This window comes from Rhineura floridana, chromosome 1 (genome assembly GCF_030035675.1).
Source record: "Rhineura floridana isolate rRhiFlo1 chromosome 1, rRhiFlo1.hap2, whole genome shotgun sequence".
In the NCBI taxonomy this organism is placed as follows: Eukaryota; Metazoa; Chordata; class Lepidosauria; order Squamata; family Rhineuridae; genus Rhineura; species Rhineura floridana.
The window spans coordinates 44039446-44064861 of NC_084480.1; the positions used below are offsets into that span (position 1 = coordinate 44039446).

At 43.3% G+C, this 25416-nt stretch overlaps 1 protein-coding gene and 1 long non-coding RNA gene across 3 annotated transcripts in view; one reads left to right on the plus strand and one right to left on the minus strand.

The window, feature by feature from the left end:
- Positions 1–2645: 2645 nt before the first annotated feature.
- Positions 2646–9098, minus strand: LOC133381100 (uncharacterized). Its single transcript, XR_009761622.1, has 3 exons — positions 8387–9098; positions 7290–7633; positions 2646–2849 (listed from the first exon to the last, which is right to left on the minus strand). It is a non-coding gene; the product is annotated as an uncharacterized LOC133381100 (long non-coding RNA).
- Positions 8536–25416, plus strand: part of PIK3R1 (phosphoinositide-3-kinase regulatory subunit 1) — a 77291-nt gene continuing 60410 nt past the window's right edge. The window contains exons 1-2 of one of the 2 annotated variants that reach the window (XM_061619612.1): positions 8536–8625; positions 23157–23894. In XM_061619612.1, coding sequence (XP_061475596.1) covers positions 23561–23894 — 334 coding nt within the window. In that variant the 5' untranslated portion in view covers positions 8536–8625; positions 23157–23560. Of the gene's footprint in view, positions 8626–8684; positions 8911–23156; positions 23895–25416 lie in introns of those variants that run through there. The other variant, XM_061619602.1, reaches the window with a different exon arrangement.

The window sequence follows — 25416 nt, forward strand, 5'->3', positions numbered from 1 at the left end:
GCATGCACATTGACAGGAGAGGTAGATGGGGCATGCAGATGGGCTATTTGCATTTATTTTTGTGAATGGGCTGGGGAATATTATTGGAGGATCTGGAGGAGAAATGGTAGACTGTAGTCTGTGCCCCTACACTTGATGGACTAGTAGGAGGGGGGGGTAGCTGGTGAAAGTGAGTTATTTTCCATTTCTCCCACATTCCCATGCTCTATATGCTTGGTAGTTGCCTTCCTCTTCTGCAAATGTGTTTGATCCCAAAGGCTTTTGGAAAGTTGGAAGCAGGAGGTTGTGGTAAGTCTCCACTCTCCTAATGTCCCACCCACCTCTCTATTTTAAAAGCCTTCAAGATACTTCTCCTTGCTATTTTACCTGTAAAAGTCAAATATAGTAACAGTTTTTAAAATTAAAGCAAATCATTCTGCTTTCCACAGTCCCCCATTGCCAGTGGCTGCAGGCCTAAGATAACTCTTCTTAGGAATCAGTCCCCTCTGCACACTAATTTGGGAGTAAAATCAGTTGAACGCAAGTGGGATTTATGTATCTAAAACATGCAATAATCAGGGCAGATTAAGATTGGTTGAAGCGTTGGAGCTGCACTAATTTGCAGGGGGACGGGCAGAAAAACATGGCCCTTTATTATGTAGAGATGCTCCACTCTGGTAAAGGAACCAAATTTTGACACTTATGATACAAGCACTAAATCGCCATTTGCATTTTATTCCTCCATCTATATCTCCGCAACAGCCATGTGAGTTAAGTTAGGCTGCGAGTTGGTAACTGGCCCAGAGGCCGGTATGAGAGCATGTAGAATAGTGGTTAGAGTGTTAGACTAGGACCTAGGAGACCAGGGTTCAAATGCTCACTCAGCCATGAAGCTCTCTGGGTGACCTTGGGCCAGTTGTAGGCTCTTAGCCTATCCTACCTCACAGGGCTGTTGTGAGGATAAAAAGGGGGGAGATCCATGTACACCACCTTGAACTCCTTAAGGAAAAGGTGGAAAATAAGTGTAATAAATAACAAAATATGTTCCTTTCTAGAAGAGGGCCCTATTTTGGAAACTGCACTAGGGCCCCCAACCACACTAATCTTACCTTGATTGTTACATTAACTTCTTCGATTACCAAAAATAGTGCATCTGATGGACTCTAGCCCAAGAAAACCTATGCCATAATATTTTTTAAGTCCTAAAGGTGGTAGTACTGTTCTGTTGTTTTGCTAAAATTGTACTTGATCTACTTTAAAGGGTTGTTGTGAGGATACAAGACTATGAAACACTTTGGCAAGTTTAAAATGCTATGACAAAAAGTAGGAAGCTTCAGGGAATGGTGCAGTTCAGAATGCAGTGTGCACAGCCTATATGTAGTATGAGAGCATAGGTTACACCCTGCCTGCGTAAAAAAACCCCATCCCCCAGCAAGCCTGTCCCAGCAGGTAGCCAGCCACACATTGGATTTGCTGAGGATCTGCATGTAAAGTTCAATGCTTGTAGGTCTGAATATTCTGGTTATGTCCCAGATTTTTTTCTGAGTTTTTTTTTAGGTTGGGTTTTCTCATGATTCCAAAACAGCATCCCACCCCACTCCCAATTCAAAATCAGGGACAGGCAGGCTGGAGATGGATTTTTTTTTATTTTGAGTATTTCTGATTTATCAGTATTACATTTATATCCACTCTACCTTTCTTCCAAAGAACTCAAGGTGGCATTCATTTTCTCTGTTCTCCTCATAACTCTGACGTAGGCTAGGCCAAGAGACAGTGACTGGCCCAAGGTCACACAATGAGGTCCCTGGCTGAGCGGTGATTTTAGCTGTACCCTCCCAAGTACTAGTCCACTTAATTTTCCTGCATTTTATTCAAAATTCTGGAAAAAATGATGTGGAAATGAATAAGCCAGGGGAGGGGGGAAATAATATTTTCCCATAGGTCTGGAAATGTATGGGGTCCCTTATTAACAGTCCTGTGTGGCATCTTTAAGACCAATTCAGGCTGCAATTCTGTAGACACTTACCAGGGAGCAATACTTTCCAGAGAGCAATGGAATTCAGTGAGGGCTTACCTCTGAGTAATGTATGATCATTCTGGCATAAATCCACAATGTATCATTTGTATATCCATGGCAAAGGAGGATGACAGAGAGAGAACCAGAACAGGTGCAGGCCCTACAGCTTTTCTCCCAGCAGAGAAGCAACAGTGACAGCAGGGACCTTTCTGAACCAAAGAAAGACATTTTTTTTCCAGTTTAGTTAGGTGCTAACTATTTGTAAGACAGCCGTGCTTAAGTGTTTATAGTATATTTTCAAAGGAGGATGGTGAGAAAACCAAAACAACTGCTTCCTTATTTATATATTAAATGTATAACTTGCCCTTCCTCCCAGAAGGAGCCCAGGGGAGGAACTTGGCCACACCACCCTAACCACTCACTAGCTATGCCCCTGTGCTCTCAGCAGCCCCACCAGGTGGAATAGGCCCCAGTCACCCCTGAGTACAATCATCATCTATGAGATAATGTGGCTCATGCTTTATCGTGGCTGTGTTGGCAGCAAAAGACTTACTCATATTTTAGAAAAAGTAGGATCTGTATTGCCCTATGTTTACAATGTTGAAAAATAAACACAGATGTCACAATTACAGATAATGTTTGTAATCATTTTACTAAGTGCTTGCAAAAATTCAGATACCCAATTATCAGCCTAGAAAATGCTCAGGAATTGTGGAGTCTGGAGATGTTGGATTTCTGAAACCTGTCTATGTTGAGTAGACATAGTGGACATTCTTCTTTTTCTTTTTCTTCTTCTTCTTGTCGATTTTTACCAAAAAGAGAACTTCACTATGGTATGCTTGGCCAGCAGCATCTACAAATGTTGTGGAAATTCCATTAGTGCTAGCCCCAGTTAAACTGTACATGCCAGTCAATGAATGATTTTTTCTTAAAATAGAAGCCAGAAAATGAATGATTATGCTTTTGCCCTTCCCAATATGTTCTTAGGTTCTAATAAAAAAAAAAACACCAGATTTAACAGTGCAATCTTATGCATGTCTATTCAGAAGTCCCATTGAGTTCAATGAGTTGTACTAACAGGTAAGTGTGCATAGGATCGCAGTCTCAATCTTACTGTTTCTTCTGATACATTTAGAAGGTCTGATTCCTTCTCATTTGTCCAAACACTCCAAACTCTTGCTCATGCCTTTATATTCTCACTTGTTTATTACAAACCTTTGGTCCCTGACCTTTATGACAGTGGTGTCGCCTTCTTCAATCTCTACAAAATGCAATGCTAAATTAATCTCTTTTGATGGTCCCCATCATGGATATTAGAACCTACTCTTTTGAATATTTCTATTAATTCCCAGTTTCCTTTCACAATTCAGTTAAAATGCTCATTTTGGGTTTAAAAACTTTATTTAATCCTACCAGCCTATATATTTCACTCAACCTTTTATTACAATGTCTACATATGTTCATCTATGATATCTATACTCGGATAAGTTGTCTGAATACCCCCATCATTCTACAGCCATAAGAGTGGCTGTATACTATAGTCAGCATGGATTTTTCGCATTCTGCAATGTTAAATTGAAAATACCCCTCATGCCATTCTGCTCTTTCCCATAAACTCATTTCAAAACAAAACCTTACAAAACTTATAGTTCTGAACTCAGAAATGCTTGTTTAACAACCCTCCACATTTTCATGGCAATACACAAAACACTCAGAGAGAATAAAGAGCTCAACATGTAAAACAAGAGAACAAAATCCAGATCCCTGTTGGACTTTTTTCTGTCAGTGGTCTCATAATTTGTAGAAATTAATTAAAGATCAGCCATGTTCACAGAGTACCTGTAATCCTATTGCTGACCTTGCCCCATGCTCTGACCATCTTCTGCAGTTTAAAAGTTTTTAAAATGCCTGGCTGATTTTTAATTAATTTAAGAAAATTAACATTGGAGTCTATTATAGCATTGGGCATGCTCAGTAAGAACTGTCAGTGTTCTAAAAGCCAGACTCACAGCTGTTTGGCTTGGCTAATCAGGAGGCCACACCCAAGCCAGACCTTTATTTAGACAGTTATGGCCTCCCCCATATGGGAAGTGTAGTTTGTGAAGGTTGCTGAGAGTTGTTAGGAGACTCCTATTCCCCTGACAAAGCTCCAGTAGCCAGAGTGGTTTAACAGTCAGCCCCTGTTCTGGAGATGTAGCTCTGTGAGGGGAATAGGGCCTCTCCTAGCAACTCTCAGCACCCTTCACTAACTACACTTCCCAGGATTCTTTGGGGGAAAGCCATGACTGTCTAACGTGACATAAAGGACTGGTGTGGATGTGGCAAGTGACAGCTTTGGTTAAAATTTGGGTGGGAAACAACATTTGCCTACATCGCCTAACTGCTCTTCTGGCATGTCTGGGGGCTGCATGCTGTCCTCTTCAGAGGCAGTGCCGTCCATGGGAATTGGCATGAAGTCAAACTCACTCCCTTTCCCAAGGTCTTGAGGAGACTCAACTACTGGATCCTCCGCACCTTCTGAATGCTGGGGAACCTGAAACTCATGCCTTTTCCCTCCCTGGGCCTCATGAGACAGCTGGGGCTCAACACTACCCCTCCCCTTCCACCCCTACTCTCCCCCTTCCCTCTCCCTGCCCCTCCTCCAGGTCAGTTTCACCTATCCTAAGCATGATTGTACAGGAGTAAATCCCATTGAACTCAAAAAGCATGCAAATGATCAAACCTTCCCTCCTCCTCCCTCCTATCCCCTCCCTTTTGCCCCTTCCCTCTCCTGTCCTCTCCCCCTTCTCCTACATGGTCAGTTTTACCTATTCTAAGCATGATTGCATGGGAGTAAATCCCACTGAACTCAATAAGCATGCAAATGATCAGATCTGCCTTTCCCCTCCCCTTCCCGCTTTCTCCTTTCCCTCCCCTCCTTCCCCTCTCCTTTCCCTTCCTCCTCCCTTCTTCCTCCTCCCCTGCCTACTTAATCCCTCCCTCCCAGCCTCTTCTCCGCCTCCGCCATGGTCAGTTTCATGTATCCTAAGCATGATTGCACAGGAGTAAATCCTACTGAACTCAAAAAGCATGCACATTATCAACCTTCCCTCCTCCCCTCCCCCCCTCCCCCTCCTCCCCTCTGCCCTTCCTCCTCCCTTCCCTCCTCCTCCCCTACGCATCCCCCCATGGTCAGTTTTACCTATCCTAAGCATGATTGCAGGGGAGTAAATCCCATTGAATGTCCTGCCCGTTGTCGAAGGACTCAGTTGCAGACGTGTCTGTGGTTTTTTCTCTTTTTATTAAAGTTATAGATACACCAAAAGCTTTGCAGCTCTCTAACCTCTCTATGCTTTCAGGGAACTTTTGCCCTGTACTAACACTGACTAAGCATGACTTTGTGACTCTCAGATGTTGACTCAGCAACTAGCCTCTCCCCTGAGTCAACTTAAGTAGGCTTGGTTTTCACTTGTAAACATAGGCTCCTTCTCAACTCCATCCATTGAACTTCCTGCCTCTGAAGCCTCTGAGCGCAGGCAATGGGGGATGGATCTCAGCTTCCCCCTCTGACTGGTGGGGGCTATCTGTCTGCTCAAGTGTGGGAAGTTGTGGGGCGCTTGGCTGGGGAATGTCAGGTTGACAAGACAGCATCACTGGCATGGGTGAGGGGGGTATGTCTAATGGAACAGTCTCTAACAGGGCAGTCTCTGACAGTTCAGGTTGCACTTCAGCAGGGGAGCCAGGATTGGGGGAAACTGAACTGACACTGTCAGGAGTCTGGGCACGCTGTGAGCTCTGCTCGCTGCTAGTCCCTTCTCCCAGCTCATCACCCCAGTCCTCAAAGTCAGTGTCGCCCTCATCAGTGCTTCCCCTCCCAACCTGGGTCACACCACTGAACTCAATAAGCATGCAAATGATCAATACATTGTCAGCAAATTTTCACAGGATCCCATTCTTACCTCCCAGATTAAAAAGCAGAGAAATTCACTAATAGGCAAAAAAAACCCTTGCGGTTTAAGAACGTACCTATAGCCCAGATATTTCTATCAAACTTTGAAAACTTTGAAAATTGAGCAGCTATAGTGAATGCATCAGGGGAGCAAGACACTTAACTTCCTCTCCAAGATATTGTAGTGCCCTACAAATTTGTAAAAATGCAAACACAATTTGGATTGGTCTTTCACAGTCCAATCCACTTCCTGTGTAGCTTGGAAGAATTTGGTAACATAGTGAATATATATAGCCTGAGCTAATATATGGCAACACTGAACACGTCCCTTCTACCCCACCTCCTTTTAAACTGTACTTGTCTTATCATTTTGCAAGCCTAAACTGCTCATAGTGCAGTTAGAAGTTCCTGACACGTCTAAGCATGTATCGCTCATTTTGAATCTGACAATGTGCTAGCATTATGACTGCACTGTCACATTTTTAGATTTTGCAGGACAGACCTTTACAGTGAGGTCTGTTGCCCTGACAGTTTTTAGGAAGCAACTGTGCAACCATGACACATCATTCTCCTGTTGCAGCTTAGGATATATCAAATGCAGCTTAAGATATATCAACATGTCATAAGAAATGAATTTCCTTTTATTTAGGAGACATTTAATTATTACAACGCATAATATTCATTTTTTCAAAATCTGCAGCACAGAAGAAGCAAATGAAAAACACAAGCATTTACTTAATTTTGCATTGTCTTTTTGTTTTAACTCTCCTTATGCTATCATTTTAACCTATGGGGAACCTATGGCCCTCCAGATGTGAGTGTACTCCACCTCCCACCATCTCTGACCATACTGGCTGAGACTAATGGGAGTTGGAGTCCAACAACATCTGGAGGATTATGGGTTCCCCATCCCCATCATTGGTCTTCAACTGATGGGTCAGGGCACACTAATGGATCCCAGCCTGAGGTAAGGTGGGTTGCACCAGCAACATTATCACCATACAACTATATGATAGAAATGGGCCTCCAAGTACCTGTTTGAGCTAAAGTCAAGTCCCAAGTCCTGCATCTGAAAAGATCTTTAAACTGTTTTGAGCCAGATTGCCAATGCTACAACAAGTTCTATCAACTCTACAGTCCTGACATAGGCAATTTATGCATATACTTGTTTTCTTCTAAAGGGACATGATCTGAATGAAAACATATTTCTTTCAATTTTGTATATTCCTCCTGCTATTTCACAAATGCCATGAACTGCAACTTCCTTCAGTATCTGACATACTGCACAATTTCAGAAGTAGCTTGCTGGGTGATGTGGCAGAGCCACTACCCTAGCTTCTTGGCAAGAGGGTTTCTGTTGCTTACCAGGAGGAAGATGAGGGGTGAGGCTGTGGGTGGACAAGGCTATGTACTACCTCCAGTGTCGGGGGCAGAAATGCCTCTGCTAGCCAGTTGCTGGGAATTATATGTGGGAAGAGGGTTGCTGTGACCTGTGTCCTGCTTGTGGGCTTCCCATAGGCCATTGTGAGAACGGGAATGTAGCCTCTAGGCATCCCTGGACTGATTCAGCAGGGCTCTTTTTATGTTCTTGTCCCTGGCCATTGTCCATGTTGGCTGAAGCTCCTGGGAGTTGGAGTCCAAAAGCATCTGGAGGGCTGCACCCGATTTAGAGATGAAGGTAGGGGGGCAGGTGTGTACATTTCAGGCAGCTGTTAAAAGCAGAGAAAAAGTTGGAGGCCTTATTAAGTAGACAAATCAAACATATGCAGACCAGTAATGTAGTGGCAAATTCAGAAGTGCAGGGTCCCTGCATGACAGTCACAGCCATGCCCCCTTCTAAAATTACACAGCTTTCTAAGATTATAGAATAATCTGACCAGGGTTGAATACTGCTTTCTGCTTCTCTGTCACTGTCACCATTTGACTATCCTTTCTCACTGTCAAGAGATATTGCACGAATAACTGAATTCAGTGTCTGCACATTTATTTCCTGCTGCTACCAAACTGACTGATGAGTAGATGGGATGCTGTATCAACAGGATTCATGCCTCTTCTTCTTCAATTACAGAATTCTCACTCTGCACAACTTGGCTTTTTGAAGGAGGAACTAATAGAAACTCCTTTTACTCTGGCTCCAATCAGCAGGAAAGGAAAGGAAGCAAGTTAGAAGACTCCTCTCAGTGGCTAATACACTCCTCTTTCATGCTGCTTGGCTCATTGGATTTTGGAGACCTAGGAGCTCTGCAGGGACCTGTCTCCCAAAAAAGCAAGGGGGTTTAAGACTCTGCCCCCAGAACTTGGACGACTACCCCTGAAGCGGATGCAACTGGATTTTAAAATAACATGATGTAACCTAGAATCTGGTGTCAGGAAGGAATGCCTGAGCGAGAAAAGGCCAGCATATTGCGGCGCCTGGCTAACCATTCCCTTGGAGGGGATTCCCCTCCACGCCATACACAAACCTTTCTCCCCCAGCCTCGCTCCTGCCAGCTCTTCTCAGGGTCAATGGCCGGCTATTTTTTCTCAGCATCAGCACCTGACCTGAGGGGAATGGACCGCGACGGGCGCCCTGCAGCTGCAGCAAGTGGGACATTTTCGGCAGGCAGGGAGGCAAGCGGGAACCGCCGAGCCTGAGGAGAAGACAACAGCTGCGGCAGGAGCAGCAGCAGCAGCAAGCCGGCGTAACAGCCTAGCCGGACGGGTAGGCGGCGCTTTGGTCCCCAAGGCCCGGAGCGGGTTGGCAGGGGTGAGGGAGAGGAGGCGGGGCGAGAGGCGAGCTGGGAGGGAAGCCAGCCTTGCTGGGCTCAGGCTCCTAGCTGGGGCTGAGGCGAAGGAAGTAGGACGGCTGCTGCAGCTGCTGTGGCGGTGGTAGCGGCAGTGGTAGCGGCGAAGAAAAACAAGACGGAGGGTTTGCGGACTCGTTTTCCCTTTCCCCGCTCCAGCGACGCGTGGCTGAGGCCCAGGCGGGTGTGTGTGACAGCCGAAGGTGAGAGCCCGCCTGCGCGAGCCTTCCCCCCCCCCGTTGCTGGCCTAGTGGACGCGGGGGGGGGTCAAGTGGCGTTTGTCGGGCCAGGGCGCCGCTCGGCTGGGCAACAGACATCCTGTTCGGCGGCGCGAGGCCTCCTGCTGCAGCCGGGGAAAAGGGGAGTGCGCGGCGGCGGACTTCCCTCTCGCCCAGGCTCCTTTTTCTTTCCCTCCCGTGACAGACTTTGCGGCTGCAAATACCTGCAAGCCTTCGTTTCCCGTCTCCCCTGTCCCGCTTGCTGGGTGGAGGAAGTTGAGTAGCGGAGCTGCCTCCTGCACCGCTGGGACCCGATTCATGAAGTTCCCCGTGCAAGCCCCAATCCCACCGCTGGCTTCCCTCTCTGGGAAGCAAAAGCTCAGTGGGACGTCGTCTAGGAAAGGGTGCTGATGACTGCCGCCCTCGTACTGGTCGCGTTTATAGCAACCCGAAGCCGCAGACACGCAGGGCAAGCCTTAGGGGTGCCTCGTCTCTCTCCCCCAGGAACTGGGAAGACTGCGGGGAAGAGAGGGTGGAGGAATGGCCAGATGAAATACTCTCATGTTCCTTCTTTCTTGCTTCCCTTTCTGAAGGGCGGTGGTGGCGGGCAGAGTTAAAGCTGCACTGAATTGCATTGTGGTTAGGCGAATTGTTAATCAAGTCATTTAAAAAGCCGGGAAGAAATAATCCATTTGCTGATGTTATGCTTCAAAATCAGAACACATTTCCCTTCTGCCTGCTGCGCCCCCCCCTTCCCCGTTCTTTTTGTGGACTTCGCACACTGACTGACATGGTGAGGAAGTGCATTGCTCGTTTATGGGTTTTTTTAAAAAGCAAATCAAAGAGTGAATGGCACTTTTTGGTCTAGAAGAGTCTAGACAGTGTGCAATGGCAAGAGTGTAGCAAGGTGCTAGACTGGTAGATGCTAAATAAAGCTTGCTAAATATTGACACGGAAATCTCATTCTCTGGGTAAGTGACCGATCTGCAGAACTTAATTTGGAAAATTGCTTCATACTGTTTTCCTGATAGGAATTTTAATTGTGTATCTGATGGCTTTCTGCTACATACCTATAAAGCATTCATACTGCAAGTGTAGAATTTGCATAACATTGTTCAACTTACTTGGCTTTTGACTTGCAGATGTCTTTTTGAAAAACTTTAATTTCCCTTATAAATAAACAAATGTGGGCCACCCTATTCTAAATACATGGAGATCTTAGTAAATTTTTTGAATTCATGACACTGATGTTATATGAAGCCTGTGTAAGCTAACTTTCAGTGAAGAGAAATGGGCTGTTAAGAGAACTTCTTGAACTTCTTGTGTTATTGAGAGCACTGCTTTGTGTTTGTTGATGCCATTTTAGAAGAATAACTCTTATTACTGTATTGTGGCTTTCCTGGAAATTGAAGGTGTCGGGTTCTGAAGGAACAAATGGCTGATTGAAGGATTTCAATCAGTGAGGGGGAGAAGAAAGTTTTGTATTTTCTGTTGCCAATTTCTTGCATTCAAGCATTGGTAGAATTGTGTGTGCAGATCGTTGTGGCAATTATGAGGTGCAGGTTGGGATACAGATTCTGGTCTTGAAATCTTTGGAAAGCAAGCAGCTTCTCTCTCAGTAATTTTGGCCGTTAGGTGACCCTTTGACTGCATGGCAGTGGTGTATTCTGTGAGGGATGCTTGTGGAATAGAACATTCATAATAATTACTGTACAAATAATACTTAGAAGGATGCTTGCTTTTACTTTTATCTAAAAGTAATTATCCATTAGTCAAGATAGCTATTTTGGCTAATGGTTTATGGTGTTGATTTATTTATTGTATTTCTATGCTACTTCCCATTCAAATGAATCCCAAAGTGGCCTACAAACAATAAACAACAAGAACAACAATAAACATAACAATAGAACATCACAGTTACAGCAGAAAACATCACAATTACAAAGCTTGGGCCTTTAAGACCTGAGCCTGACAGCATCATATAATAACATTAAAAATTAACAATAAACAATTATATAAATAATTATAATCTATAAAACAAAATGGCAGCTGAAAAGACAACTAAACCTTACTACCCTCACACACCACATACACAAATGCAGTAATCATTTTCCTTTTTCAGTATATTTGAATACACTGCCCAACACACAGAGGACACTGATCCAATAGAAATACCCACCAGCAGAGCCATGTTTTAACAAACACCCAATCTCCCACACACCAGTCACACAGAAGTGTGTTCCTCTACTCACATCTAGGCTGCTGCCTCCAAACTCAAGCTCTCACCAAGAGATTGATATAAACTCCATACATCCCTCCCTTGGTGCTCTTTACTTTCACTGAGGAGTACCCACCATTCAGCTCTAATAAACAATTCCTGCTTGTTCTTGATTGCTTCTGACATAATTTAGATCCATCTATTTTTTATGTGAACATCTTTGAAGCAGTTTAGCGTCTGAGAAACCCCTCAAACAAGAAATCTCAGAGGCTTAAAGTGTTTCTTGCAAGGCTATATCTTTAAAGTGGTGCAATAAAATGGCCTTGTGACTTTTTTGAAAGTACATAGGATTACTTGCCAAATCAACTAGTAAATATACTTGTACTGTTCAGAGTAATTATACCCTATTTTACTACAGAGACAATTGAAATTTGCATCCAAATCCAACACATGTTGATTAGCAAATAAGTACATTGATTTTAAGATTTACTCCTGAAGTAATTCTTTTAGGATTGGGGTGCTAGATATCCAGAGAAGATGTTGAGTGTCTGCATGTATCAGCTGTTTAAGGTTCTTTTAATTTTGATTGGCTGTTGACTTTTTGATATGTGTGTTCATTCTGTCTGTATCATCATTGTCTTCTGATTAATGGTTTTTGAGGACTTCACTCCTGCAGCTGTCACCCATGCAGGAGGTCTATAGTAACCAGTTAGATTAAAATGTGACTGCACTGATATGAAGAGGATGTAAGAGGCATGGTAGTGTTTGTAAAAGCAAAGGAATTCTGGGCATTCAGATTACAAGTGCAAAAGGAATTGTAGAATAGATTTAAGCAAAGTGTTGCATTTTCAAATGGTATGTGTTGCTGGAATATAACTGATTATACTTTTAGTAACAGAGGAATTATGATGTGGGAATCCATAATGTTAAAAGTCAAAACATTGGTTTGTTTCCATCTAAGTTCTACTCAGAGCAAACCCAATGAAATTAATGAACATAAATTAGTCAGGTCCATTAATTTCAGTGGGTATACTCTGAGTGGAATTTACATACAATCCATTATTTTGGATGTATAACTGAAAAAGAAACTAGTAAAGTGTCTATAGTGCAAACAGGAGGAGCTATTATGACTTAAGGCTATGCCTTTCACAGGTGCAATCCCATGCCTGTCTACTGAGAAGTAAGTTCTACTGAGTTCAATGAAACTTACTCCTGTGACAGCAATTATACAATTTTAGCGTTAACATCCTAGAGTTGTCCTATTGACTTTGCAAATCTGAAGGTTTTTGAGGAATGAATCCAAAGTCTAAAAAATTGGATATGTGTTGCTGTGATGGGCACCATTCAATAGTAGAACACATGCTTTGCATGTATAAGGTACCAGTTAGTTAAAGGATCTTGTCCAGCAGAGCTCAGACTCTTAAGAGTCAAGAGTATACAGTGCTGAGGCAGAGAGACTGATTGCCTGACAGCATGAAATAGTACTCTATACCCTTACACAAGCCATGTTCAGAAATAATTTAAACTCTGTATGTATTCATTTCTCCTCCGAATGAAAACCTGTATACTACCCAAAAGATAAACTTGGACCGCATAAATTTAATTATTCTACTTCTTCATCAGGCAAATCCAGTGCCATTTTATTTAAAAGATAGTAATGATGTTTGCATGTAGTATTATGGATAATGTACAGTCCTATAATAACTTACCAGAGTGTAAGCCCCATTGCACTTAGTGGGCTTTACTTCTGAGTAGGCGTGCAGAGAATTGCATTCTAAGTTGTATAAACATCTATAATTCAGGATTGTTTATGATATGTTTACGTAGCTGGAGTCTATGTTTTAATTTTGGGTAAAATGTGATTGGCTTGCGTAACACACAAAGAGTAAATGTAACAAGTAAATTGGGTTGTGTTTTTTTAAAAAAATGTTGCTTAATGTGTAAGGTCATAAGAATGTCTTAGGCAGAGCAAATAGCACTTCAACATATTTTTAGAACTTGAATATTCATACTAAAATGTCTAGGTCAAGAAAGCAGTAGGCTTTCTCATGATAAATTTTTTCTTGTCATAGTAAATGCTGCAATATTTCTGTATTTTTTGTCATGGAAGTATTGGGGCACTGTGACTGTGTTGGTAAGATTCAGCAGTTTGCTGGCCTAAGAATAGGTTTAACTACTAGAGGTTTGCTGAGCAAGACAATTCCTTGGCCCTGATTTCCAATTTAAGTCTGTACTAGCAGATAACAAAAAGGCATTTTTTTTGCTGTGTTGGGGAATGCATTAGTATTTGGGTGCAGGGCCAGTGCCAGTGGGCAGCCAGGTTAGGCCCTGACCAAGGGCCCCTGTGGCCCAGAGGGGCTCCTCCTTAGGGTGGGAGGGTAGTGCTCCCATTCTGCGATCCGCGGCAATGTCAGCTCGCGATGCTGTGGCAGATCGCAGAGAGGGAGCTCACAGACACCTCCCCCATATAGTTAGTGTGGGCCACGCATGCCCCACCTACTCTCCCCTACCTCTAGCATTCCTATAAATGATGTACATGCTATGCACGCATGTCTACCATCAACTGTGTTGGTTGATGGTAACATGGGCATCAGTCCCTTAGGGAAGCCTCCGCCACCATCTTGGTTGATGACAGGCATGCATGCATAGTGCGAACGTCATTTATAGGAGTGCTAGGGATAGGTGGAATGCGCGGGGGGGTTATTAGTTCCACGTGGGGGTTGTGCTCCAGCACCATGGACCTGGAGCAGGCTGGTGCCCAAGGGCCCCGGCATGCCTAGCGCCGACCTGTTTGGGTGCATGGAAGTTCAGCATTTAACAAAACAATGTGTTGGTGCTTTGGTCACCCTCTTCCCTTGTCACTGTTTATCCTGAGGTTTAAGAGAGTTGTTGCTATAGTTCATCTATATTCATCTATAATCAATTCTCCCTTTTAAATTTACTGGTGAGTGTTTTTGGGGTGAGGGGACTGTGCTTTCTCTCTTCCTCTACTGAGGGGAGGGGGAAAATAGATTAAAGTAGACAAATTTTACAATGTTTAGAGAACTCAATTTGACAATCTTCCAAAATGCTTGTGGCAATGAAAACAAAGTGAGTAGGCCTCCTCACACTCTTGTGTGCTTGTTGAACTGAAACTATTTCATAACATGATAATAATTATTTCAAAGCATTTGAGATATTTGGGGAAGTGTTAATTTTCTGTTACAAGGTGTGTGTATATTTAGTTTAGTGTTGGCTGTGTTCCAGACTCTCAAGTCAAGGTGTGTTTAAGCGCATTTGCTTGTTTGTTGCAGGAATTAGAGAGCAAAACAGTGTACACAGAAATGATTGTAGAACAATTTAATTAATACTTAGGATGCATCCCTCCTCCCTGTTTTTCAGTTCCAGATGTGTTCCTGTGTATAGGTGTAAAAGTTATAAAATAATCAGAAAACTTTCAAAATTAATAGCAAAGTGTTCAGTTCCTTGGGGTGTGTGTTATGGTGCATAACCTTTTAATTATGAATCCCCCTAGCGCTATTCTCCAAGAGCCTAAATCCAATATAAGATGGTTGGCCAACATCCATCAGAACATAAGAAGAGCCTTGCTGGATCAGACCAAAGGCCTGTCTAGTCCAGGATTCTGTTCTTATAGTAACCAACTGGATGCCTGGGCAATAGGACTCTCCCTTAGGTGCAGTGGCAATGTATTGCTAAACTGCATGCTGCATCTATAGAAAGTGTTTCCTTTTCTATTTGAGGGTCTTTACTGAGTGTTACATTGCACAGATAATGATCTATATTTCCTTCTTACTAAGAAGTTTATCCCTGAGTTTTGGTTGTGCATTTTGTTAGATGTTTTTGTGCATGTCATACAACTTCATACACCCATTCTTTCAGTGCATAATTTCTCTTTCTATTAAGGTCTCCAAAGAAAGTTCTCTTGGGAATACCAGGGAGTGGAGAAAAGTGGCATATATTAGTAATTCATGTTCATTTCTTGATTTCTAAGCACATTAGAGACTGTAGAGTACATGACTGTAGAGTACATGGAGAAGAACTTATGTAGAGAAGCTACGTGATGCATTTGTAGTGTCTTCAGAATCAAAGGGCCAATTTTGCAGTGAGGTATGCAACAGAATGATAGAGGAGGAAAAATAGAAATCGTTAACAGAGCTTAGTAACTGTTAAAAATGTAACCAGCTATGGTAATCAAAGCAAGAGTTTTTCTAGGGACTACGTTTGCAGCAGGTCTGTTTCTCTTCTCCTCCTCCGGTAGTTTCACCTTTTAATTACGGTATGTTGATAGATGGTGGTTGGTACAAAGCCTCTTCTTGACATTGTGTATATGCATAGAAATGCTCTTTTAGCTTATAGTCACTCAGCCAAATAACAGAATGCAGCTGTTTTGAATGAAAATTCTGTTGATGGTTGATTATTGGTTGTTGTAATTGATTAGGCTTCCCCATAATTTCCCCAGTGCATGGGAGTTGTAGGGTGCCATTTTCTGTATCTTATGAAACATGGAAAATATTTATTTATTTATTTATTGCATTTATATCCTGCCTCACAGACAAAGCTCTCTGGGCAGTTTACAACAATTAAAACATTAAAAACAAATATACACATTTAGAAAACACATTTTTAAAAAGCAATTTAAAAATGAGTAAACATGGTGTAAAATCCCATGCAGGGCCAGCCCCAGACATGCCGGGGCCCTTGGGCAAAAGCCTGCCCTGGGCTCTGGCACTTCCCTTCTGTGATTCGCTGCAGGATCGCTGCTGCAGATCTCACAGCGACAGCTCTGGAGCACCCGCCATTCCCTTGCTCAACCTACCTTTCTCAGCTGTTGTGCAGTTGCGCGCACAGCACTGCCCTCAACCAAGATGGCAGTCCAGGTTTCCTTAATGGGCTGAAGCCTCTGCCGCCATTTTGGTTCATGGCAGGGATGCGCACACATAGCATGCATGCATGGCATCAGCCAAGATGGAGGCAGAAGCTTCAACCCCTTAGGGAAACCTTGGCCGCCATCTTGGTTAAGGGCAGTGCTGCGTGCACAACAGCCGAGAAAGGTAGGTTGAGCAAGGGAATGGAGCTCTCTCCATGCAATCTGCGGCAGCCATGCTGCTGCGAATCACAGAAGGGGAGCGGAGGGGCCCCTCAGGAGCCCCTGTAGCTCCAGAGGTCGTCAGCCAGGGCCCCACCTGGCTGCCCTTTGGAGCCGGACCTGATCCAATGTTTTTTAGATCATGAAAACCAAAGGACGTATTAGAATTAATTACAATCTACAATCCATTAATCAATAGACATAGATATTGGATTCTGTGCTCTGTTTTCACCTCTCATACATGATTGCAGAATGTAGGTCTATATATATAAGTAGGTATATGCTAAAGTTTCCTAATCACTTACATCTATCAATAACAATCAGTTATATTGAGAAATTTATCCCAATATTTTGTCCTACTACTGAATCTGTGTCATTGCTGTTGCTTGTGGAGCCAATTATTCATCTTCCTATAGACACACTGATACAGTTATCAAATATATACAACTGATCATCCCATCAAAGTTATAAGATAGTGGAACAATTGATGTCAATAACAGAACAGTTATGTCTATTGAAATGTTTGATAAAAAGTTATTTGTATGGGTTTAGGGGGTTGGACTCAATGGCCCCTTCCAACTCTGCTATTCTATGATTCTATGTATATAGGAAAGAAAAGTGCTGGATTTATTATTATTACTATTACTAAATTTATTACTTTTCACCAGAAGATCTCAGGGCAGGTCACAACAATGTAGGAGGAAAGAGGTTAACAGTGGTACCATCACTATTTTGGATCCCAGTATCTTAAGCTTCAACATCTTCCTTGTGGGAGGTTGTATTTTGTTTGTTACTGGGACATTGTAGAAATGTGAAAAATTAACACTCAGACAATGGAACCCCCTAAATCATGCCTGCTACTCATGTGACATATGATACTTTCAAGAAGCTCCTTTGAAGTTGTCACCTGATGTTACAATGATGTCAGGTGACTGGCATGTGGGTGGCCCTGGGGGATGGGGGAGGTTGGGATCTGGCCCACTGATCAGAAAAGGTTCCCTACCCCTTTCTACATTTTCTTCAGGATTCTGCATGTGACACCAATGAGCTGTACCGCATGTCTCCTGAATTTGTCATTAAGTCCTGGCATGGTTTGCACATCATGGTAAACTATAGTCTGCAATAAACTATGGCTTACCATGACTGATCAAAATGCACCGACTCTACCCCTTTGCTGTGCAGGAAGAACAAACCTTAGCTTCAGCTCACAGCTTTTTTGGAGAGAACCAAACACGAGTGCTGGTTCGCACATAACACTTAAGTCAGCCTCCACCATCCTCTGTGAGCCATCTTGAAAGATGGGTGGGACTGTCCACATGTCAGTCGCCTGACATCATTATGACATCAGGTGGCAACTTCAAAGGGGCTTGCTGAAAGTGAGCTGCAGAGGAAGACTGACCATTTGCAGGTGTGGTTTGAATCCAAACCTCCAAATGGACAAGGAAGCACTCACTTTAGTGCTGATTGGCTCTGACAGTGAGCGCCCTAAGCTGCAATATTGCAGCTGATCTCAGTGTGGCTCATTATCAGCCCTGATAGGTGCTGTCAGTGAGTGCCAATTGAAAAGAAACAATTGGGAGCTCACTTTAAATGCCTGATGGTTCCTTTGGAGCTGTGTTCTTACATGTCCCACACCTGATGTCTCATATGACATCAGGTGTGGAACAGGTGGGTGTGGTTTAGGGAAAATAGTCTTGCAGGTAAAATTGGGACCCATGCCAGGCCTAACTAGGCCTGCAGGCTGGGTTCCCCACGCTTGATGTACAATATTCTTTTTTACCACAGGCTTCTTTCCATAATGTTAGCTTCATCTTGTTTTAGTGTGTGTTTGATTGTGATGTGCTGTTGCATGTTGCCCTCTATGTATGTATGCACATGTTAGAGAGAGGGTGGGGTGGGTGAGAGGAACTTACATGATTTCTTTTGATTTGTAGTCTCTGGTTTTGCTTACTTGATTCTGCAGCCCTGCAGAAGGAGAGGACTGGTGACAGAAGACCAAGAGAAAGTGTGGGTGCATGGAGGCTAAGCACAATATGTCACAGTATAGAACATGGTTACCTCCTTCACTTACATAATGCAGAAAATAAATATGATTCCTTAACCTCGTGATGTTCATGCTTTTTGAAGCACAAATGAATTTGTAAGAACCTTAATTCTACTGAAGGTTTTTTGATCCTAGAATACCTGATTCATATTGAGAGGTGTAAATGGTTTCTGTAACTTTGAAAACATAGGATTTGACACCATATCCATTTTACTATGAGTCATAATTCATGAGATACAGAATTTCCAAAACCATGCTGTATCATGCAAAAATCATGGGAACTGCAGCTCCCATGCATCTTCCGGACTTCTTTGGCAGAATTAATCCATCAGCAGGAATTTTCACATAACCATTATTCGTTATACTAGCAGGAAATGGCAGAGTGACTATTAAAATGCAACAGGAAGAAATTATTATCCTGTAAAAAGTCTCACCTGCTAGAATTACATAGCCCCCTGAAGACACTTTGCTTTTCTCTTTAGAAGGCATTCATTGTGTGAGTACTTGTTGGTATAGCAATGCAGCAATTAGATTATGAGCTGAATTTTGATTTTTCTATAGCTGCAGAATCAATAACAGGTGAAATAATAAAAACTTTATAAGGCACACGCTGTTCTGGATTTCTATAGTGTTTAGTATGTGTATATTACTTTTTAAACTTTTCAATCACACCAACATGATTTAAATGGTCCAGCCCCATCGTTTGCTTCAGGTCTAAATTAAGTATTTACCATTTCTCCCAACCTGTCCAAATACTACTCCATAGGTGGCCTAGGTGTGTTAGCTGAAGTACAGTTAAATAAAACTGTGGGAAATCTGTATCAAAATATGAAAGGAATGTTAAAGTTTTCATAGAAAAATGGTAACCATGCAATTAAATTTTTTTTTGAGGAAATGAAAAATGGAGACATGATTTTACCTGCAAGAAAAAAAGTGTGTTAGAGCAATGCTTCTTCTAAAAAAAAACCATCCCAAAGCAAGAAGGTGTGTTTAGGAGAATGCCAAGGGTTAAGCCCACCAAAGTTTAAGTCCTCTTGCTCACTTTTGCCTTCAACATTGGAGACAGTAGATCAGTAGGGAAAAGAGCAGTGACACAAAAGAATGTAGGAGATTTTTAAGATAAGAGCCGTAGGAATAGTGGAGAATGTGAGCAGGTGCAGAGTATAGACAATTATGTTCATGACATGTATTTGTAAAGCACTAGTATTGGTAAAACACTATAGCAGGGATGGAAGAAAATGCAGTATACTGCTTCACTAGGGAAGTGTGTGTGCGTGCTTGTATGTGTTGGCAAAAAAAAGAGGGAGTGGATTTTCCTCCTTGAAGCCTAAGCTCTGATGATCAATCACAAGAGACAAGGTATGAAGCCACTCACATTGCATTGATTGAAAGAAATTAAGGGTGAACTGATACACTTGGAGACTCTTGTGCTTTTGTTTCCAGCTGCTGTCCTGTGACATCAGTGGGCTGCCTGTACTTGGAGAACCATTAGGTTTCAATGGTTCAGTGGTTGGGATGGAGGGACCGTCTTTCCCACCTTCTCCCATCTTATAGTGCTTCCACTAAGTTGTACGTAAAAGCAGTTAGGGCGGCGAAAAAATCTTATTTTGCTGCCACCATTAGAGCATCTCTTTGCCGCCCAGCGGAGCTTTTTAAGGTGGTACGAGGGCTTTTACATTCTGGCCCTCATGAGACTAAGGAAACATCGGAAGCCCGCTGCAACGAATTTGCGGAGCACTTCCGGGATAAGATTGTATGCATCCGTCGGGACTTAGACTCTGACATTATGACAGATGAATCCATTGAAGTGTCCAGAACACGGCCTTGTCCTGTATTATTGGATGAATTTCAGTTGGTGCAGCTCGAGGAAGTGGACGAGGTGCTTGGAATGGTGCAGGCGACCACGTCTGCTCTGGACCCTTGCCCATCTTGGCTGGTGAAGGCTGGCAGGGCTGTAACCACTGGCTGGGCCAAAGAAGTGATAAATGCCTCCTTGGGAGAGGGAGTAGTCCCTGGTGGTCTCAAGGAGGCAGTAATAAGACCTCTTTTAAAGAAACCTTCTTTGGACCCAGATAAGAACATAAGAACATAAGAAGAGCAGATGTTTTGTACAACTACAGACCGGTGGCAAATGTCCCTTTTTTGCGCAAGGTTTTGGAGCGGGTGGTCGCTGGCCAGCTCCAGGCGCTTTTGGATGAAACCGATTTTCTGGATCCGTTTCAATCCGGTTTTAGGCCTGGTTTTGGCACTGAAACAGCCTTGGTCGCCCTGTATGATGACCTTTGTCGGGAGAGGGACAGGGGGAGTGTGACCCTGTTGGTTCTCCTTGATCTCTCAGCGGCGTTTGATACCATCGACCATGGTATCCTTCTGGGGAGGCTCGCGGAGTTGGGAGTTGGGGGCACTGCTTGGCAGTGGCTCTGCTCCTACTTAGCGGATCGTCACCAGAAGGTAGTGCTTGGGGAACATTGCTCGATTCCCTGGACTCTCCATTGTGGAGTCCCTCAGGGATTGGTTCTGTCCCCCATGCTTTTTAACATCTACATGCAGCCTCTGGGTGCGGTCATCAGGAGTTTTGGAGTGCGTTGCCATCAGTACGCTGATGACACGCAACTCTACTTCTCCTTTCACCTTCTTCAGGTGAGGCTGTTGATGTGCTGAACCGTTGCCTGACCGCGATAATGCACTGGATGAGAGCTAATAAACTGAAACTCAATCCTGACAAGACTGAGACACTGTTGGTGAGCTCTCTCTCTGCCCAGATGGTGGATGCTCATCCTGTTCTAGATGGGGTTACACTCCCCTTGAAGGAACAGGTTCGGAGTTTGGGTGTCCTTTTTGATCCTTCCTTGTCGCTAGAGGCTCAAGTGGCCTCGGTGGCACGGAACGCGTTTTACCATCTTCGCTTAGTAGCCCAACTACGCCCCTATCTGGACAGTGATGATCTCCCCTCAGTTGTTCACGCTCTGGTAACTTCTAGATTGGATTACTGTAATGCGCTCTACGTAGGGCTGCCCTTGAAGACAGTTCGGAAACTTCAGCTAGTGCAAAACGCGGCAGCCAGGTTGCTGACGAGGACCAATCGGTCCGCACATATAACACCTGTCCTGGCCCGCTTGCACTGGCTACCTATTTGTTTCCGAGCCAGATTCAAGGTGTTGGTTTTGACCTATAAAGCCTTACACGGTGTGGGACCACAATACCTTGTGGAACGCCTCTCCCACTATGAACCTACCCGTCCACTTCGTTCAGTATCTAAGGCCCTCCTCCGGGTACCAAATCATCAAGATGCCCGGAGGATTATTACTAGATCCAGGGCCTTTTCTGTAGTGTCCCCCGAATTGTGGAACAGCTTATCAGAGGAGATACGCCTGGCGCCTACGGTACTTTCTTTCAGGCGCCAGGTTAAGACCTGGGTATGCTCCCAGGCATTTTAATGTTTAATGTTAACGTTTATGTTTCATGTTTAATGTTCTAGTTTTAAAATCTTGCTGCTATTTGTTATTGATTTTATTGTAATATTGTATTTTAACCTTGTACACCGCCCAGAGAGCTATTAGCTACGGGCGGTTTATAAATGAAATAAATAAATAAATAAAATAAATAAAATAACTTGAGCTCCTCTGTAATGATATGTGTCAAATAGGAATCCAGTAATTTGAGGGGGGAATTGCACTAAACAGATACCAGGGATGACTTGGGCATTAAGGTTAATCATACATGTACTTTTTAGGGAGACTTCACAGTCAATAGCAGCCAGTGGGATGGGGTGGGGTTGCTTACTTGGCTTCCCAACATGGAGGTCATTGCTGGAAACCAAAAGGGGTAAGGCGGTGGAGAGGCTGGCATGGTGCAGCAGCAGAGCCAGTCCCACACTCCTGATGCTATGTGCACACTGCATTGAATTCCTGACCACCTTGCTCCTCTCCCTCTCAGTTACTGGAAATAACCTCTGCATTGGGAAGTCAGGTATCAATGCCACCCCACCCTGCTGGGCCCTGTTACCCACTGCTGTTCCCAGTGATGTCTCAGCTAATTCCAACAGAATGGCTTTGGAATGGCCTTTATTTCGAGAGTAGATGAAGCTCAAAAGGAAGTACTGGCTGCCAATAAGCTTCCAGCTAGATTCAAAGTGTTGGTATTAACCTATAAAGCCTTATACGGAGCAGGGCCACGATACCTGTTGGAACGCCTCTCCCGATATGAAACGGCCCGTACACTACGTTCCACAACGAAGGCCCTCCTCCGGGCCCCGACTCATAGGGAGGCCCGGAGGGTGGTGACAAGATCTAGGCCCTTCTCGGTGGTGGCCCCCGAATTGTGGAACAGTCTCCCCGTGGAGGTGCGCTTGGCGCCGACGCTGTTTTCTTTTCGGCGCCAAGTGAAAACCTTTCTTTTCACCGAAGCATTTTAATTTAGTTTAATTTAAATTTATACAAATTGTTGTAATTGATTTTTTATTGTTTTTATGTCCTGTGGTATTGTATTATGATTTTACTGTACTTTGTTCACCGCCCAGAGAGCTATTGCTAGTCGGGCGGTTTATAAGCTTAATAAATAAATAAATAATAGTGCACTGGAAGCTAGCCTTTAATGTAAGCACAGAAGGTAGAGAGCACTCATCTCCTGTCCATTTTATGAAAAGAGTACAGTTAGTGTAGGAACATCCTCTATGTGACAAAGGGATCCTTTTCTGAGCTAGTGTTCCCTCTGGAATTCTTTCAGTTTTGTCAGGGCTTTCATCATAATTTTTGATCTGTGACCACATACCTTTTTTTAAAAAAAAAATTCCCCCTAGAACCTGAGCTTAACCATAGTAAAAGCCTTAAATGGCAGTTGGAGTAATTGCATTAATTTCCTGTTTGAATGTTTTTTCTCCATAGGTAAAGTATGTATGCAGAACTCCATCGCAAAAAGTTTAAGAAAAGCGAACATTTTACGGCAAGTACATCAGAAGGAGGTGCAGCAAGGAGTAATGTTCAGCCCACCTTGAAAAACTGTGCCCATAAGTGCCAAGCAAATCTGAAAAGGAACTAGCTGGGAATAAATAAAAATCCATTCTTCTGACTTCTCACTGATTAAATGTAAAGACACACATACAACATCAGCTGTACAACCACAGATTCTGGTGTTTCATACATGTTTGTGTTACAGCCCTTCTAACTGACACATTACTTCCTCTGTTTAGAACTCCATTAACTGTATATACCAAGTAGTAGTAAAACCGAGTAGCACTGTGTTGCTGTTCACTAAAATAACTGAATGTTAAGATAAGACCTTTGCCAAAATGAGTGCAGAAGGATACCAGTACAAAGCTTTATATGATTACAAAAAAGAACGAGAAGAAGACATTGATTTGCACTTGGGAGATATTTTAACTGTGAATAAAGGTACTCTAGTTGCCCTTGGATTCAATGACGGGGAAGAAGAAAAACCTGAGGAAATTGGTTGGCTGAATGGTTTTAACGAAACTACTGGAGAAAGGGGGGACTTCCCAGGAACTTATGTAGAATATATTGGAAGAAAAAAAATTTGTCCCCCAACTCCAAAGCCTCGTCCTGTCCGACCCCTTCCTATGGCACCAAGTCCAGCAAAAGTAGGAACGGACAATGATCAACCAGGTTAGTAGTGCCCCTCCCCCGCCTCCATGGTGGTTGTGATTCAGTATGAGAACTTTCGTTTTGTGGAATGCTAAATGGATACTAACTGGTAGGTCACCAGAATTAATCAGAACATCTGTGCTTTTTTCTTTTTGTGTTTTTCTCTATCATGTTCACTTTGTAACAACCGCATTTTCCTGTTGGGACTAGAACTGAGTCCATGCTTCCCTTGCATTTTGGTTGCCCTTGTGGAGCATGACCATCAAGTAGTAAAAACTTGTAATAGTTTTGGGAAGCACTTTAACACAGTGGTCTTCAAACTGTGTTCCAGAGAACCTTAGAGTACTTCATTGAGAATATCAGTAATGGCAGACAAGTTTTTTCTTGAAAGATACATTACTAATGAACTTCTGTAACATTCAACTTTTTGTGTGTCAAAGCATGTTGTCAAGTCATTTAGGGTGACAAATCTGACTAGTGCTCTGAGTGCTGCGCTCTGCAATATCCACAGAATCCTCTGCAATAAGTAGGGCTTTTCTTTCAGATAAGTATGGAAATGGACCCCCAAATGTAGATTTTTTCAAAAAAAAGCCAAAAGAGGGGCAGTGGCTGCTAACATGGTGCCCTCCAAATGTTGTTGGACTACAGCTCCCATCATCCCTTACTATTGTCCATGCTGGTTGGGGCTGATGAGAGTCCAGCAATATGTATGACCCCTATATATGAATTATGGTATTAGAAAAACACCCAAAGTAATAACCACACATTTCACTGATACTATTACTTGTCTTTAAGTCCCAGGCTATGGTCTGAAGGCACATGAGGCCAGCTCCCTGCTGAAGCTAAGCAGGGTCAGGTCTGGTCAGTGCCTGGATGGGAGACCGCCTGGGAACCGTATGGAAGCCGCCTTGGGTTTCTATCATGAAAAGAAAGGCGGGGTATAAATGTAATAAATAAAATAAAATAAATAAATAAATAGGAAAAATACTACTGCTGGATTATGTTCATGTGCCAATGTTGCTTATATTGCTTTGTATTTAAAAAAATCATACACAAACTTTACTAGAATAAATGCATGGTTTTAAAATGTAATCAAGGCTAGCCCTACCATTATGCAGAGTGAGGCAACAGCCTCAGGTGGCAGATGCTGGAAGCCAGGAGCAGCAGCCCCTGGCTGTTACTTATGAGGCCTCTAACTGTTCCCCTCTGTTGCCACATGGCCTGTCCTGGGCCCGAATCTGGCCTGCTGCCTCAGATGCAGTGGAGGATGGCATCGTGTTGCTAGTGTCAAAGTAAGATTCAACTGCTGGTCCAGTTGGCTTCTGGATGCAGGATGGGGACAAAGTGTCATCATGTCTTTAGCTTTAGACAGCAAAATAACTGAAAGCTGCCTGCTTTTGTAGTCACCATGTAAACTATTAAAAGTGGTGAAATTGGATTTTCTGCTCCCCAAAGAATGAAATAGTTACTCTTTTATGCAGTCCACATGAATGCAGGCAGCAAAACAAGAGGAATCTTCCCAGGATAATAAACTATTACTGAT